Source organism: Triticum urartu, chromosome 2 (genome assembly GCF_003073215.2).
Source record: "Triticum urartu cultivar G1812 chromosome 2, Tu2.1, whole genome shotgun sequence".
NCBI classification, from domain to species: Eukaryota; Viridiplantae; Streptophyta; class Magnoliopsida; order Poales; family Poaceae; genus Triticum; species Triticum urartu.
This window is the reverse complement of record NC_053023.1, coordinates 51,691,126-51,704,308: the sequence shown is the minus strand read 5'-3', so window position 1 is coordinate 51,704,308 and position 13,183 is coordinate 51,691,126. Positions and strand designations below refer to the sequence as shown.

Here is a 13,183-nt window from a genome sequence, read left to right as displayed (position 1 = left end):
CAGTGAAGCTGCTTACATATTAAGCATCAAGATCTATAGAGATAGATCAAAACACTTGATGAGTTTTTTTTCATGAGTACATACCTTGACAAGATTTTGAAGTAGCTCAAAATGGAACAGTCAAAGAAAGAGTTCTTGCCTGTGTTACAAGGTGTGAAATTGAGTAAGACTCAAAGCCCGACCACGGCAGAAGATAGAAAGAGAATGAAAGTCATTCCCTATGCCTCAGCCATAGGTTCTATAAAGTATGCCATGCTGTGTACCAGATCTATTGTATACCCTACACTGTTTTTGGCAAGGAAGTACAATAGTGATCTAGGAGTAGATCACTGGACATTGGTCAAAATTATCCTTAGTGGAATAAGGATATGTTTCTCGATTATGGAGGTGACAAAAGGTTCGTCGTAAAGGGTTATGTCGATGCAAGTTTTGACACTGATCCAGATGACTCTAAGTCTCAATCTGCATACATATTGAAAGTGGGAGCAATTAGCTAGAGTAGCTCCATGCAGAGCATTGTTGACATAGAAATTTGCAAAATACTTACGGATCTGAATGTGGCAAACCCGTTGACTAAACTTCTCTCACAAACAAAACATGATCACACCTCAGTAATCTTTGGGTGTTAATCACATAGCGATGTGAACTAGATTATTGACTCTAGTAAACCCTTTGGGTGTTGGTCACATGTCGATATGAACTATGGGTGTTAATCACATGGTGATGTGAACTATTGATGTTAAATCACATGGCGATGTGAACTAGATTATTGACTCTAGTGCAAGTGGGAGACTGAAGGAAATATGCCCTAGAGGCAATAATAAAGTTATTATTTATTTCCTTATATCATGATAAATGTTTATTATTCATGCTAGAATTGTATTAACCGGAAACATAATACATGTGTGAATACATAGACAAACAGAGTGTCACTAGTATGCCTCTACTTGACTAGCTCGTTGATCAAAGATGGTTATGTTTCCTAACCATAGACATGAGTTGTCATTTGATTAACGGGATCACATCATTAGGAGAATGATGTGATTGACCTGACCCATTTCGTTAGCTTAGCACTTGATCGTTTAGTTTGTTGTTATTGCTTTCTTCATGACTTATACATGTTCCTATGACTATGAGATTATACAACTCCCGTTTACCGGAGGAACACTTTGTGTGCCACCAAACGTCACAACGTAACTGGGTGATTATAAAGGTGCTCTATAGGTGTCTCCAAAGGTACTTGTTGGGTTGGCGTATTTCGAGATTAGGATTTGTCACTTCGATTGTTGGAGAGGTATCTCTGGGCCCACTCGGTAATGCACATCACTATAAGCCTTGCAAGCATTGCAACTAATAAGTTAGTTGCGGGATGATGTATTACGAAACGAGTAAAGAGATTTGCCAGTAACGAGATTGAACTAGGTATTGAGATACCGACGATCGAATCTCGGGTAAGTAACATACCGATGACAAAGGGAACAACGTATGTTGTTATGCGGTCTGACCGATAAAGATCTTCGTAGAATATGTAGGAGCCAATATGGGCATCCAGGTCCCGCTATTGGTTATTGACCAGAGAGGTGTCTCGGTCATGTCTACATAGTTCTCGAACCCGTAGGGTCCGCACGCTTAACGTTCGTTGACGATATAGTACTATATGAGTTATGTATGTTGATGACCGAATGTTGTTCGGAGTCCGGGATGAGATCACGGACATGGCGAGAAACTCCGAAATGGTCCGGAGATAAAGTTTGATATATGGGATAGTAGTGTTTGATCTCCGGAAGGGTTCCGGAATTCACCGGAAGGGGTTCCGGATGTTTCCCGAAATGTTTGGGCACGAGAACACTTTATCTGGGCCAAAGGGGAAAGCCCACGAGGCTTTCGGAAAGTGCAAAAGAAAGTTTTGCGGAGACCAGAGGCTAGACGCCAGGAACCCTGGCGTCTAGGGGGTAGACGCCGGGAACCCTGGCGTCTAGCCCTGGAGTCCGAGAAGGACTCTTGCCTTTCGAGTGAAACCGACTTTGAGGAGGCTTTTACTCCAAGTTTCGACCCCAGGGCTCAACATATAAATAGAGGGGTAGGGCTAGCACCAAAGAGACATCAAGAAACACCAAGCCGTGTGCCGGCAACCCCGTCCCCTCTAGTTTATCCTCCGTCATAGTTTTCGTAGTGCTTAGGCGAAGCCCTGCGGAGATTGTTCTTCACCAACACCGTCACCACGCCGTCGTGCTGCCGGAACTCATCTACTACTTCGCCCCTCTTGCTGGATCAAGAAGGCGAGGACGTCACCGAGCCGAACGTGTGCAGAACTCGGAGGTGCCATGCTTTCGATACTTGGATCGGTCGGACGTGAAGACGTACGACTACATAAACTGCGTTGATATAACGCTTCCGTGAACGGTCTACGAGGGTACGTAGACAACACTCTCCCCTCTCGTTGCTATGCATCACCATGATCTTGCGTGTGCGTACGAATTTTTTTGAAATTACTACGTTCCCCAACACAAACTACCACTTTACAAATTTGTGCCGAAAACTACCACTTTTTGTCTAATCTTTGACTAAAAACTATCATGTCGGGAAAGTGCCCAATTCGCCTCTCTAAACGCCTTTCTAACAGGATGGGCCCACCTGTCAGTATTAATCTTCTTCTTCCTCTCTCTCTGGCATTTCGTCAAACACTTTGCTGTGTTGCTATACCCCACGTCCATGACGAAAACGAAGCTCGGGCATGAAGTCGAAGCAGTAAGCAGGGGCGCGGCGGCTGTGGTGGTGACTAGCAAGCGGCGGCCATGGGTGCTGGTGGAGGCCGGCGCAGGGCGAGAGGACCAGATGAAGGCTCGGGCTCCTCGAACCATGGGGATGGCCGGCAACAGGCAACTGCGGGAGGCCGAGGGGAGCGGCGAGGTCGGCCGGATCTGGAGCTTGAGGCATCCGGCGGCGACGCTGGAGCAGGGCACTGGCGGGGCGAGGGAGAGGCCGCGCACGGCAGAGACGGCTAGCTCCGGCGAGGGCACCGGTGGTCGGGGATGGGCGAAGCGGCGATGAGGAGGCCGGGGATGCGGAAGACGGCGTGGAGGCACGGCACTGATCGCGGGCGTGGGAGGCGGATCCAGAGCGGGAGGTCGCTGATGAGGAACTGGACGGGGCGGCGCGGGCTGACGAGGTGCTGCGGGGTGACGGTGTGGGAGGACGAGCGGGGCAGAGCGGCGGAGTGCACATGAAGTGTTTGAGGAAATGCCAGAGAGAGAGGAGGAAGAAGATTAATGCTGACAGGTGGGCCCATCCTGTCAAAAATGCGTTTAGAAGAGGCGAATTGGGCACTTTTCCGACATGGTAATTTTTAGTCAAAGATTAAACAAAATATGATAATTTTCGGCATAAATTTGTAGAGTGGTAGTTTGTAGGTACGGTTCCATGAAATGTGGTAGTTTTTTTATTAAATACTCGTCCTCCGTTCACTCACCTAGTCCCCTGTGCCCGGCCGTGCTCTGGGCGAGCACCGGCCGCGCCCTGGTCCTGTCCCATGCACGCCACCGCTTTGTTGATCGGCCATGAGCCAGCCGGTTTAGTTAGCTGCTGGTTTTGACCAAAGTGTTATCAAGGATGAAACATATCCAGTTTAATTAGTTGAGAGACTAAGTTTTGATGTTTTTGGAGTTGAGCGGCGATTTGTAAACTTTCGCAAGAGTTTAATGATGAAAAATATGCTTTTCCCTTCTTTTAAATCCTATAAATTAGGTGAGTTTTTTTGTATGCTTTGTTGAATTTCAACTTACTCGAAGGATTGAAGAACAACAAAATTGGCGCTAATCTTGAGGTTTTAAACAGATATACAAGTATACAACACAATCCGCCAAATATTTGCAAACAAAAAAAATTCATGTTAGTTGCAATCTTTCAAGCATGAAAGCAACTCTTCCAAATTGACATGAATTACATATAAAGGCACGGAGCTAATTAACACATGAAACAGGCTTTCATCCCGCTTTATTATATATAAAGCAGCATCACAAGGTACACGGCCGGAATACAATGTGAATTAACACATACTCGATCCTACAGACTGATAAATCACTCGATCAGTAGTTTACGATGGACCGGTAGGTCTTGTCGGCCTGCCAGCCGGAGGGGATGACGTTGCTGGCGACGAGTTTCTTGCCGGAGCTGGAGGTGAGGCGGATCGATATGGGCGCCCGCAGGGCGGACATGGAGTTGTACTTCCACACCGCGCCCAACAACTCTTGCATCAGCGCCCAGCTGCCGCCGCGCTGCTGAAGCTCCACCGCCGACAGGTCGCCGTCGCCGGACTCGTTGTCGATGAGCACCGCGAGGTAGTTCGGGTTGGAGCCAGCCTTCACTCTGAAGGCGATGTCCAGCCCGCGCCACTTGCACGGAACCCTGCGGCGGAGGAAATCAAAGACATGACAAATGATCGATGGATGCACAGTATCACACACGAACATGCATGGAGGCAGAGCACTGGGCATGGGTGTGTGCGCCAGCTAACTAGCGAGAGCATACCGGTCGTACTGGACCCTAATGTTGCCGGCGTCGCGGAGGTTGTCGGCTTGGCCGGGCTTGGCCATGGCATCGAACGCCTTGCCGCTGAGGTTGAAATGGGCAGCCTCGGCCAGACACGCCTCGCCGCCGGGGCGCTCGTCTGTGACGACCACGGTCACCGGGCGGCCGAAGCAAGCGGCATTGCCGGTGCATTTAACCTGATAGCAAGCACCGCAGCCCTTGCCGTCCTTGAAGATGGAGGGGCCGGCCGCCGTGATCATGGAGGAGAACGGCGGCTTCTCCATGTCGCCCTGGTACCCGCACGCACCACCTGCAACACGCTCTGCACGCGTCAGTACACGTGAATAACTGCTGTACACACGTCCTAGCATGCATGCACCCTTATCATGGAGATCTGCATGCATCGCCATGCGACCATATACCTACCGCCAGTGCCGGCGCCTTGGCGGAGATCATACCACGTTGCGCCGCTTTCGAGCCAACCTGAGACGCTGCGCGAATGGAGGAGGAAAAGGCAGCTGCTGGCTAGAGCCACACAAGCGACGAAGAACGAAGAAGCCATGCACGCAGTGCACAATACTCCTATATGATTGGTCCGCGTAGGTAGAGGAAGAAGAGAATGAATTGGAAATAGATCAGCAGATGTGTGTGCTAGCAAGCGTAGTCTCTCACCATGTATTTATAGGCAGCCAAGAGAGATCGCACCCTGATCGCAATTTTTTTCCACTTTGTTCAAGGCTCATTCGCAGGGGTCAAATTTCTGGAGCGGGCGGAGGCTGATTTGAGTAGGTTCTCCCTTGTGCCGGCTATGTTACAGGCCACACCAACGCCACGGTCTCTTGGTGTGGCTGATGTTGGCTCCACGGAGGACGGAGGTGCAGAGCCCTATATATGTTTTTTTAGAACCATGGCTACACGAAACTAAGTCATGGTGTAGGTACACTCATTCCTCATTACATTCCTTAAGTCAGCCGGAACGTTTGAAATGATCAGGAAATCTCCCGTCGCTCTTGCCTTCGATGCCAGTTCATGTGCTAGCTTATTCTTCTCTCTTGTGACAGCACTGACTTCCGTTCGTGAAAAAACCTGGAGGAGCCCTTTGATATCAGAAATACTGGCACAACAAGCTGCTCTGCACTTCTCCTTTCCATTCAGGTCCCGAGCTAGGACTGCGCAGTCCGTCTCTAAGATCAGGTTCCCGTTGAAATACTTCGCAAATTCCCTTAACCCCAACTCTGCCGCCGTGGCTTCTGCCTCTTCTACAGAACTGCAGTAAGGTAACTTCCTTCCCAGCGATAGGAAAACGTGGCCCTTATGGTCTCTTGCAACTGCCCCGCCCCATGCTTCACCCGAGTCCGCAAGGAAAGCCGTGTCCGTGTTTAACTTGACGCCACCTGGTGTGGGGCCTCTCCATACCCTGGTTTCAGAAGTGGTCGGCATACAGGGTTTGGTTGGGAATAGGCCCCTTCTGCATTTGTCTCCTTCGCTCCAGGGATTTTCTGCTGCCATCTGTATCTCATCATGTATCCGTAATAAGGCTTGCGCCGCACCTAACACCGTATCTTTCCCGTCACCATGAATCGCATTGTTTCTAAGGCTCCAAGCTTGCCACAGAATTAGCATTAGCTTGGTCCTAGTTTCTTCTCCCTGAGATAGTAGCAACAGCTGTAACCAGTCCTCTCTTGTGTATGTGAGGACAGATTCCTTTGGCAGCTGCCAGTAGGATCTCATTTCTTGCCGTAGGGCTGAACTTCTGGTACATGCGATAACGGTGTGGTGCTCATCCTCATTCCCTCTCCCGCAGATCTCACACACACTATCCTCAGCCATCGTTCTCCTGACCGCATTATGTTTTGTCGCGAGCGAGTTTGTGGCAACTCTCCATCCGAAAATCGTGACCTTCTCGGGTATCTTCGCCTTCCAGATTGCGTCCCATATGCTACGATCCCCTGGAGCCCGTGATGAACTAGTTGCTCTGTCTGCGCCATTTGTTTTTAGGGAGTGAGCAAGCTTGTAGGCGCTCCTGACCGTAAATATACATGTTTTCTCATAATGCCAGGCAACGCAATCCTCAACCTCAGTCTGTGGAATTTTCAGCTTGCATATCTCCTCTGCATCAAACGGTTGGAAGATTTGCCTCACTAGTGCAACGTTCCATTCCTTAACTTGTGCGTCAATCAGCTGGTTCACCCATCTTAGTCTGGATCTCCTTATGAACGATGCCACCTTCAGCCCCTCCTCTCTTGGAATCCACTGGTCTCTAGTGATCTGGATGCTTCTACCATTGCCAACTCGCCAAATGAGGCCCTTCTTTAGGAGCTCCAGCCCAAACTCAATACCTCTCCATGCCGGGGATGCATCCGAAGAGAAGACGGTGTCAAGGAGATTCCTGTTAGGGCCTAGTGCACACGCATAAGCCTAAGTTAGTTTTTCTCTCTGAAACCCGGAAAAGCGATGATTACGTGAATAAACTGCGATGGAGACTAGGTCTCCGGCATTGTATTGTGCAACCCGGGATTGGCAAGAGTGCCGGGATTGCACTGTTCTATGATCAGGAAGTTGAAATAAAAGAAATCGTTGTTGGGCCGAGGTATATCGATGTGCTCATTCGTCTAAACCCAACTGCAGTACAGTGGCGAGGTACTTTTGTTTATGGTGAACCAAGATCACATGAAAGGCACCACATGTGGGAGCTGCTTCGAAGAATTAGACACAACTCGTTCGAACCATGGTTCATGATCGGTGATTTCAACGAAACCATGTGGCAAAGTGAACATTTCTCGAAAGCAAAAAGATCTGAAACAAACATGGCTGAATTTCGTAAGGTTCTTGATGAGTGCAACCTGCAGGACTTGGGCTTTAAAGGCACCATATGGACGTATGACAACAAACAGCGGGGAGATAAAAATGTCAGAGCACGGCTAGATAGAGGGGTAGCATCGCCTGAATGGAACAGAACCTTTCCCAGTGCCTCAATTGAACATATATGCTCCTCGAGGTCAGACCATGCTCCCTTGCTGCTGCGTTTCGGGAAGAGGAAAGAATGGAGAAAAGTCACAAAAAGCTTCAGATATGAAACCATGTGGGAACGAGCCGACTCTCTTGAAGATAATATATGGTTGTTTCTCTCCTCGTGTTCGGGACAATTCACTAGTAGTAGGCGAGTCCATCCCCGTGCTTGCGGCTCCGGTGCTACAACTAATGCCCGAGCTTCGGGATATATGTACGAGCCCTGCTTCGCCTCTGTCCTTGGATAGGTTGGAGGTGGACTCATCGGCAACCTTGTGTGAGGGGCATGTTTCGCCTCTTCCATGTGTGCAACTGGAGGTGCCGAAGTCCATTGTGTCGATGGTCCCTGTGGTCGAGGATGTCGTGTTGGTGGTTTCTCGGGTTGACGATGTCGCTGCGGCTGGTTAGTTGGTGCCTGCTCCTAAGAGCCCCTTGGTTGACGACAACTACATCAAGAAGTACAATGAGTTCTACGACTTCCTTGATAAATGGGTGGTTGGTCATCCTGGATCCGACAATACAAGTGGTTGTCTCCTGAAGGAGAAACCCAACATGAAGAAAGCAAAGACAAACAAAAGCAAGAAGGGTGGCGTCATTCGAAAGGCGCCCGTGACTTCATGATGGAGGGTGCTTCGTTTCTATTGTGGGCGGTGTTCTTGTCTGTAGTTTCGTTGTGTTGTACCAGTGTCGAGAGTTGCGGTTGTGGTGCGTTAGGAGGGCCACATGTGTGGTCACGGTGTTTCGTGAGGTGTGAGTAGTACGCACGTGGGTTGTTTGTATTGGTTTTTGCTTCCGAAATTAACTGGACAGCTATGTTCTTATTAATTAATCGATGAGGCAAAACTTTTGCCTCTATTTCAAAAAAAAAAATCTTGATTCCCCTAAACTGGTTCTAAGCAAGTAACCCACGGAATGTATTGTGGTTATTATTTCCTACTGTACTATTATTAATATGATAAAATATGTACAATGATTGTACCAGACGTACTCCCACTTTGTCATATTATAGTCCATGTAAATTTGGGTCAAAGTCAAACTTTTAAACTTGGACCAAAATTATAGGAAAGAATAAACATTAAGAATACCAAATATATACTATATGAAAATATATTTCTTTATGAATCTAGCAGTGCTGATTTGGTATCGTAAATCTTTATAAAATTTACTATTAAGTTGGTCAAAGTTTATAAGTTTTGACTTTGATCAAATTTTATATGCACTACTAGTACACATGCCCGTGCGTTGCACCGGGCGAAAAAAAATAGAACCTGTTTCATGTGCCATTATGCACCATTTTATATTCAATTGTAATAAACGTCAACGATAATGTTAAACGTTAAAATTTTCTTTTTAAAAATAGAAGGTAATGTTAGCATAAAAATTGGAATACTTTTTTAAGAATAGTCATCATTTTTATGAAATTTGAACATTTCTCTGAAAAAGATCAATTTTCGAACAGATGTTTTTCTTGCAAAGAATCCATTTTCAGGGGTAATAATGTTTTTAGGGGTAATAGCATTTTTGTGTATAATATAATTTTGAAAATGTTTTATATATATTTTTCTGCAACTGATTTTTGCACAACCTGATTCATTTGCCAGTGTGCATCATTTTTTATATCCAGTTTTCATAAACATCGATGATAAGGTTAAACATTAAAATTTTCTTTTTTAATAGAAGTTAACATTTGCATAAAATTGAAATACTTTCCAAGGAAGAGTTAACTTTTTATGAATTTTTGAACATTTCTCTGAAAAATGTTTTTTGAACAGATGTTTTTCTTGGACGTTTTATGATCTTTTTGGGCTTGGCAAACACGCACACTCTTAGAAAAAAGATACACTGTCGTTGCGACACAAACTGCACACATTGTCTCTGTTCCCGTTCCCTTCACGATCCCTAGTCGCCGCCGATGCCGCCGATCCCCCACTCTCCTCGTCTCTCCCCTCGAACCCTCTCCTTCCCCTCGCATCGTCTAACAGACACACAACACACAGAGGAGCGAGCGCTCGTTGCCCCGATCCCTCCAGCCCCGCGGCCCTCGGGCGCCACTCCGACCGGAGAGTGCTGTCACGCCAGTGACAAACCCTTCTACGCCGCCTCCTCGTTCCTTCCCGTGCCCCTGTCCTTTCCCTCACGCCTCCTCTGCATTTGTGCGCCGGGCAAGCGCAAGGCCGACGTTGACCTGGGCCGCTCCGGCCAAAAATAGTACTCCCTCCGTTCCGAAATATCTGTCGCTAGTGGTAAATTTACAAAAAAAACTGAAAGTTTTTGGGACTGAACACAACCGGCAGTCCAAAGAATCATCAGTTCTTGTCGTCGCATCGCCCACTCAACTCGCATCCACCATTCCACCCGCACCCCCCGAATTTCTCCGCCATCCCAGCGCCGGCGCGACGCCGCATGCCCCGGCAGAGCGAGCGCTGTTGCCATCGCATATGCCCGTCGAGCGCCGCTTCAGCCTACGCATTCGCCCGCCGCTGCCCCCGACGCATCTGCCTGGCTCCAAAAAAGCTCATTTTTTGGGTCCAAAATGGCTGATCTGGCGGCGGTGCTGGATCCGGTAGCGGCGAAGGCGGCCATCGGGGAGGAGCAGGTCGTCCATGGCGGGCGGTGGCATGGAAGTGGGCGGTGAGGCGGCTCGGTGACCGGACGGCCCTCTTCCTCGCCGTCAGTGGCGGAGCCAGAACTTTTGTGGAGCCTGGGCAAGTTAAGCCTAAGTGTATAGTCTAGAAATCTAAAATCGGGTATTCGGATAAATAACATATAATACAACACCAAACTTCCAAACCACAAGTCCGTATTAATAATGAAGTGAAAACATAAACATAATAGTCTAACAAAATATAGTTCAATAGAGTAAGTAAATTTGAGAATTGACAACAGAGGCAAACTCGCCATGTATCCAACAAAAGTAAAGCTATCCATACCAGTTGTCATTGTGCAATTTCTTACACCATGATTAAAAGCACCTCTGACTTTCATTTTTGTCAAAATAAAATCATATAATCATCCTTGCATAAAGACAAACTCGCCATGTTGCCAAAGTCCCAAAAGACACTACAAGATAAAAAATGGATTTGTAATTGAAATTAATTTAGTTGTGAGATGTGAATATATTAAAAATAGAAAGATTGCAAGAATAGAGATGGTTAGATGGAACATATCAAAATTCCCTTAAGCTTCAACAAATCATTCCCTAAATTTAAGCCCTAAGTATATTTGTTCATTGCAAATGACTTTTCAGATGTAAGGAAATCATCAAACACTTCCGTATCAAAACTCTTTCTTCTGGAGGCCTGTAGTAGTAATGAAGTACTCCCTCCGTTTCTAAATATAAGCCTTTTCAAAGATCTTTTGATACAGACTATATACGGATGTATATAGACGTATTTTAGGGTGTAGATTCACTTATTTTACTCCGTATGTAGTCCATATTGAAATCTCTAAAAATGCTTATATTTAGGAACGGAGAGGGACAAGGGGTAGTAATTAACACTTTAACTAGTAGCATAGAATGGAGAAGCACGCTGCTGCTGCTACTGTGTTGAGGTTGTACACTCAGTTGATGATATATCATCATCACAAAACTAACTAAAAGCTTATCTGGCAAGAGCTATTCAGAATTCAGATGCAGCTTATCTGGCAAGAGCTATTCAGAATTCGGATGCAGCTATTCAGTTGATGATATACGTACACGTGATGTTAGGCACGCTGCTGCTGCTGCCACTGTGTACACTTGCACTTGAGATCTTGGTTGCGCTTCAATCCCTAGCCCAAGCAAATTATTCAGAGATGACTAGATGAGGGATCCCTAGTCCCTAGCCCTAAGTACCATGGAGCAGTGGCGGAGCCACCGCCCAGCGACCCTGGGCAGTTGCCCGGGCTCGCTGGCTACACGATGCAGCGATCGGCAAATTTTTAATGGGCCAAACCTGTTCGCTCGCTTGTTTTACCCGGGCAAAAAATAGCTGGGCCTTTTTTTCTCACCGGCTCGTAGGGTGACTCGTAGACCAGGCGGAAAACAAATGAGGCGAGGGAATACCTACGATGGAGACAGATCGATGTCTCCGATTCCCCGTCTCTTCGTTCCTCACAGGCGGCAAGGGCAGGGACTGGGCGACAGGTGCTGGCGGCTGGCCCTAGACGGCTACGCACGGCCGGCAGCGAGCGGACGTCCGGCGCCGATGCAGGTCTACTCGTCCCTCATCCCCTCCTTTCTCTCATCTTTGACCGTTAGCTTATTGTGGAACCCAGGTGTAAGATTTATGGAACCCTAATCTGTAAAGTAGTAGTTTTATGCTATTTACTCTCCTCATTGCTACAATTACTCCTGATTGTGACCCAACTTCCAAGTTTCAGTCATTATTTCTGGAACTTTTCTGTAATTCGAGTACTATGATGATGTTTATCTTCTTAAGAGCAAAGGAACAAGTGTGGGAGGATGATATCTCTGCTGCTTGTTGTACTTCAATATTCTAGACTGTTGTTTAAGTTCTTGGAGTAAATTCAGTGTTTAAACATTTTATTCTTGGCCACAACAATAACTATGTGAGTGTACTGTAATCCAAGAGATTGTTCTTCATTCTTCTTGCAGGTAATAGTTGTTACTGTTACTGTTAAAGACGTGGCTCTCTTGGTGCTGCAGCTTCTTCCTCGCCGTGCAGGGACGGCGGCGACGAGCTTCTACCTCGGCTACAACCACCTAGGTGAGTTCCTCCTCTTCTCTATGGTGCCACAGATAGCTAGCACTGGACTTGTGACATGGTTTAATTCATGTGTTGTTGCAATGATTTGTTCCTGTTAACTGTTGGAGTACTTGTTCATCATCATTTCAACATCATGATGTACTCCTATTTTCAGCAAATTGTTCTGTTTAAATGTACCAATAGTAATCTTTTAAAATGTCAGGAGCAAATTACAGTACTCCTAATATCAGGAGTAAATTTTCAGAAAATTGTTCCTAATTACTATGGTCATTTAATTTGGAGTTGCTACTGATTCTATCTGTTTATAGCTATTTGGAGTAGAGTAGTTCTTTATATACCTTGAGTAGTTGTGACCTAACATATAATTTCTGCAGCAAGTACAAATGTGCTAGAGTAATTCTTTCTATTGCTATGGACATATGGGCTATTTCTTTCTATTGCTATGGACAATATCTTATGTAGCCAAAGTTCGCTCTCTTCTCAAACCTGACCATGTAGTGTAGTGACCAGTAGTAGTAATGTGGTGATTATCCAGTAGTAACAGATGTCTGTAAATGTTCAGTTAAAGCAGCTTATAGCCTTGGGAATGTGCTTATTCAGATCACACAATAAGGAAAAAAGAACAGTACCATTAAGGAATGCTACAGAAATGGCAGTGATACTGAAGGATCTGCTTATTCGGATAAGAATTCCAATTCCAAAAAAAAACCTTTCAAAAAAGGGGAGTAGGATTAGGGAAAACAAAAAGGCAGGGAGGAGTACACCTTGCTCCTGATCTAGAACATTAAAGGGACTGATAATGACCAGGTGAGGTAGGATTTGGGAACGTGATGCCTTGATCGTTTTCTGACTGGATCCGGAGGCCGGAGCACTGTTTGCTTTCCCTGTTTAGTGTTCATGCTCGCTCTATCATTGGGGTTTATGGCCGTATGTACAAA

At 46.5% G+C, this 13,183-nt stretch overlaps 1 protein-coding gene across 1 annotated transcript; it reads right to left on the bottom strand.

The window, feature by feature from the left end:
- Nucleotides 1-4,085: 4,085 nt before the first annotated feature.
- LOC125534978 (putative expansin-B14) lies at nt 4,086-5,089 on the bottom strand. The gene is made up of 3 exons (XM_048698041.1): nt 4,954-5,089; nt 4,528-4,837; nt 4,086-4,404 (listed from the first exon to the last, which is right to left on the bottom strand). The coding sequence occupies exons 1-3, from the start codon at nt 5,087-5,089 to the stop codon at nt 4,086-4,088; spliced, it is 765 nt and encodes a 254-aa protein (XP_048553998.1).
- Nucleotides 5,090-13,183: the final 8,094 nt, after the last annotated feature.

Excerpts from the sequence above, each read along its gene's own strand:
- LOC125534978 (XM_048698041.1), bottom strand. The coding sequence starts at position 5,089 with ATGGCTTCTTCGTTCTTCGTCGCTTGTGTGGCTCTAGCCAGCAGCTGC. Across the intron at positions 4,838-4,953 it reads CCAAGGCGCCGGCACTGGCG|GTGGTGCGTGCGGGTACCAG; the intron begins GTAGGTATATGG and ends AGCGTGTTGCAG. Across the intron at positions 4,405-4,527 it reads ATTAGGGTCCAGTACGACCG|GGTTCCGTGCAAGTGGCGCG; the intron begins GTATGCTCTCGC and ends CCTCCGCCGCAG.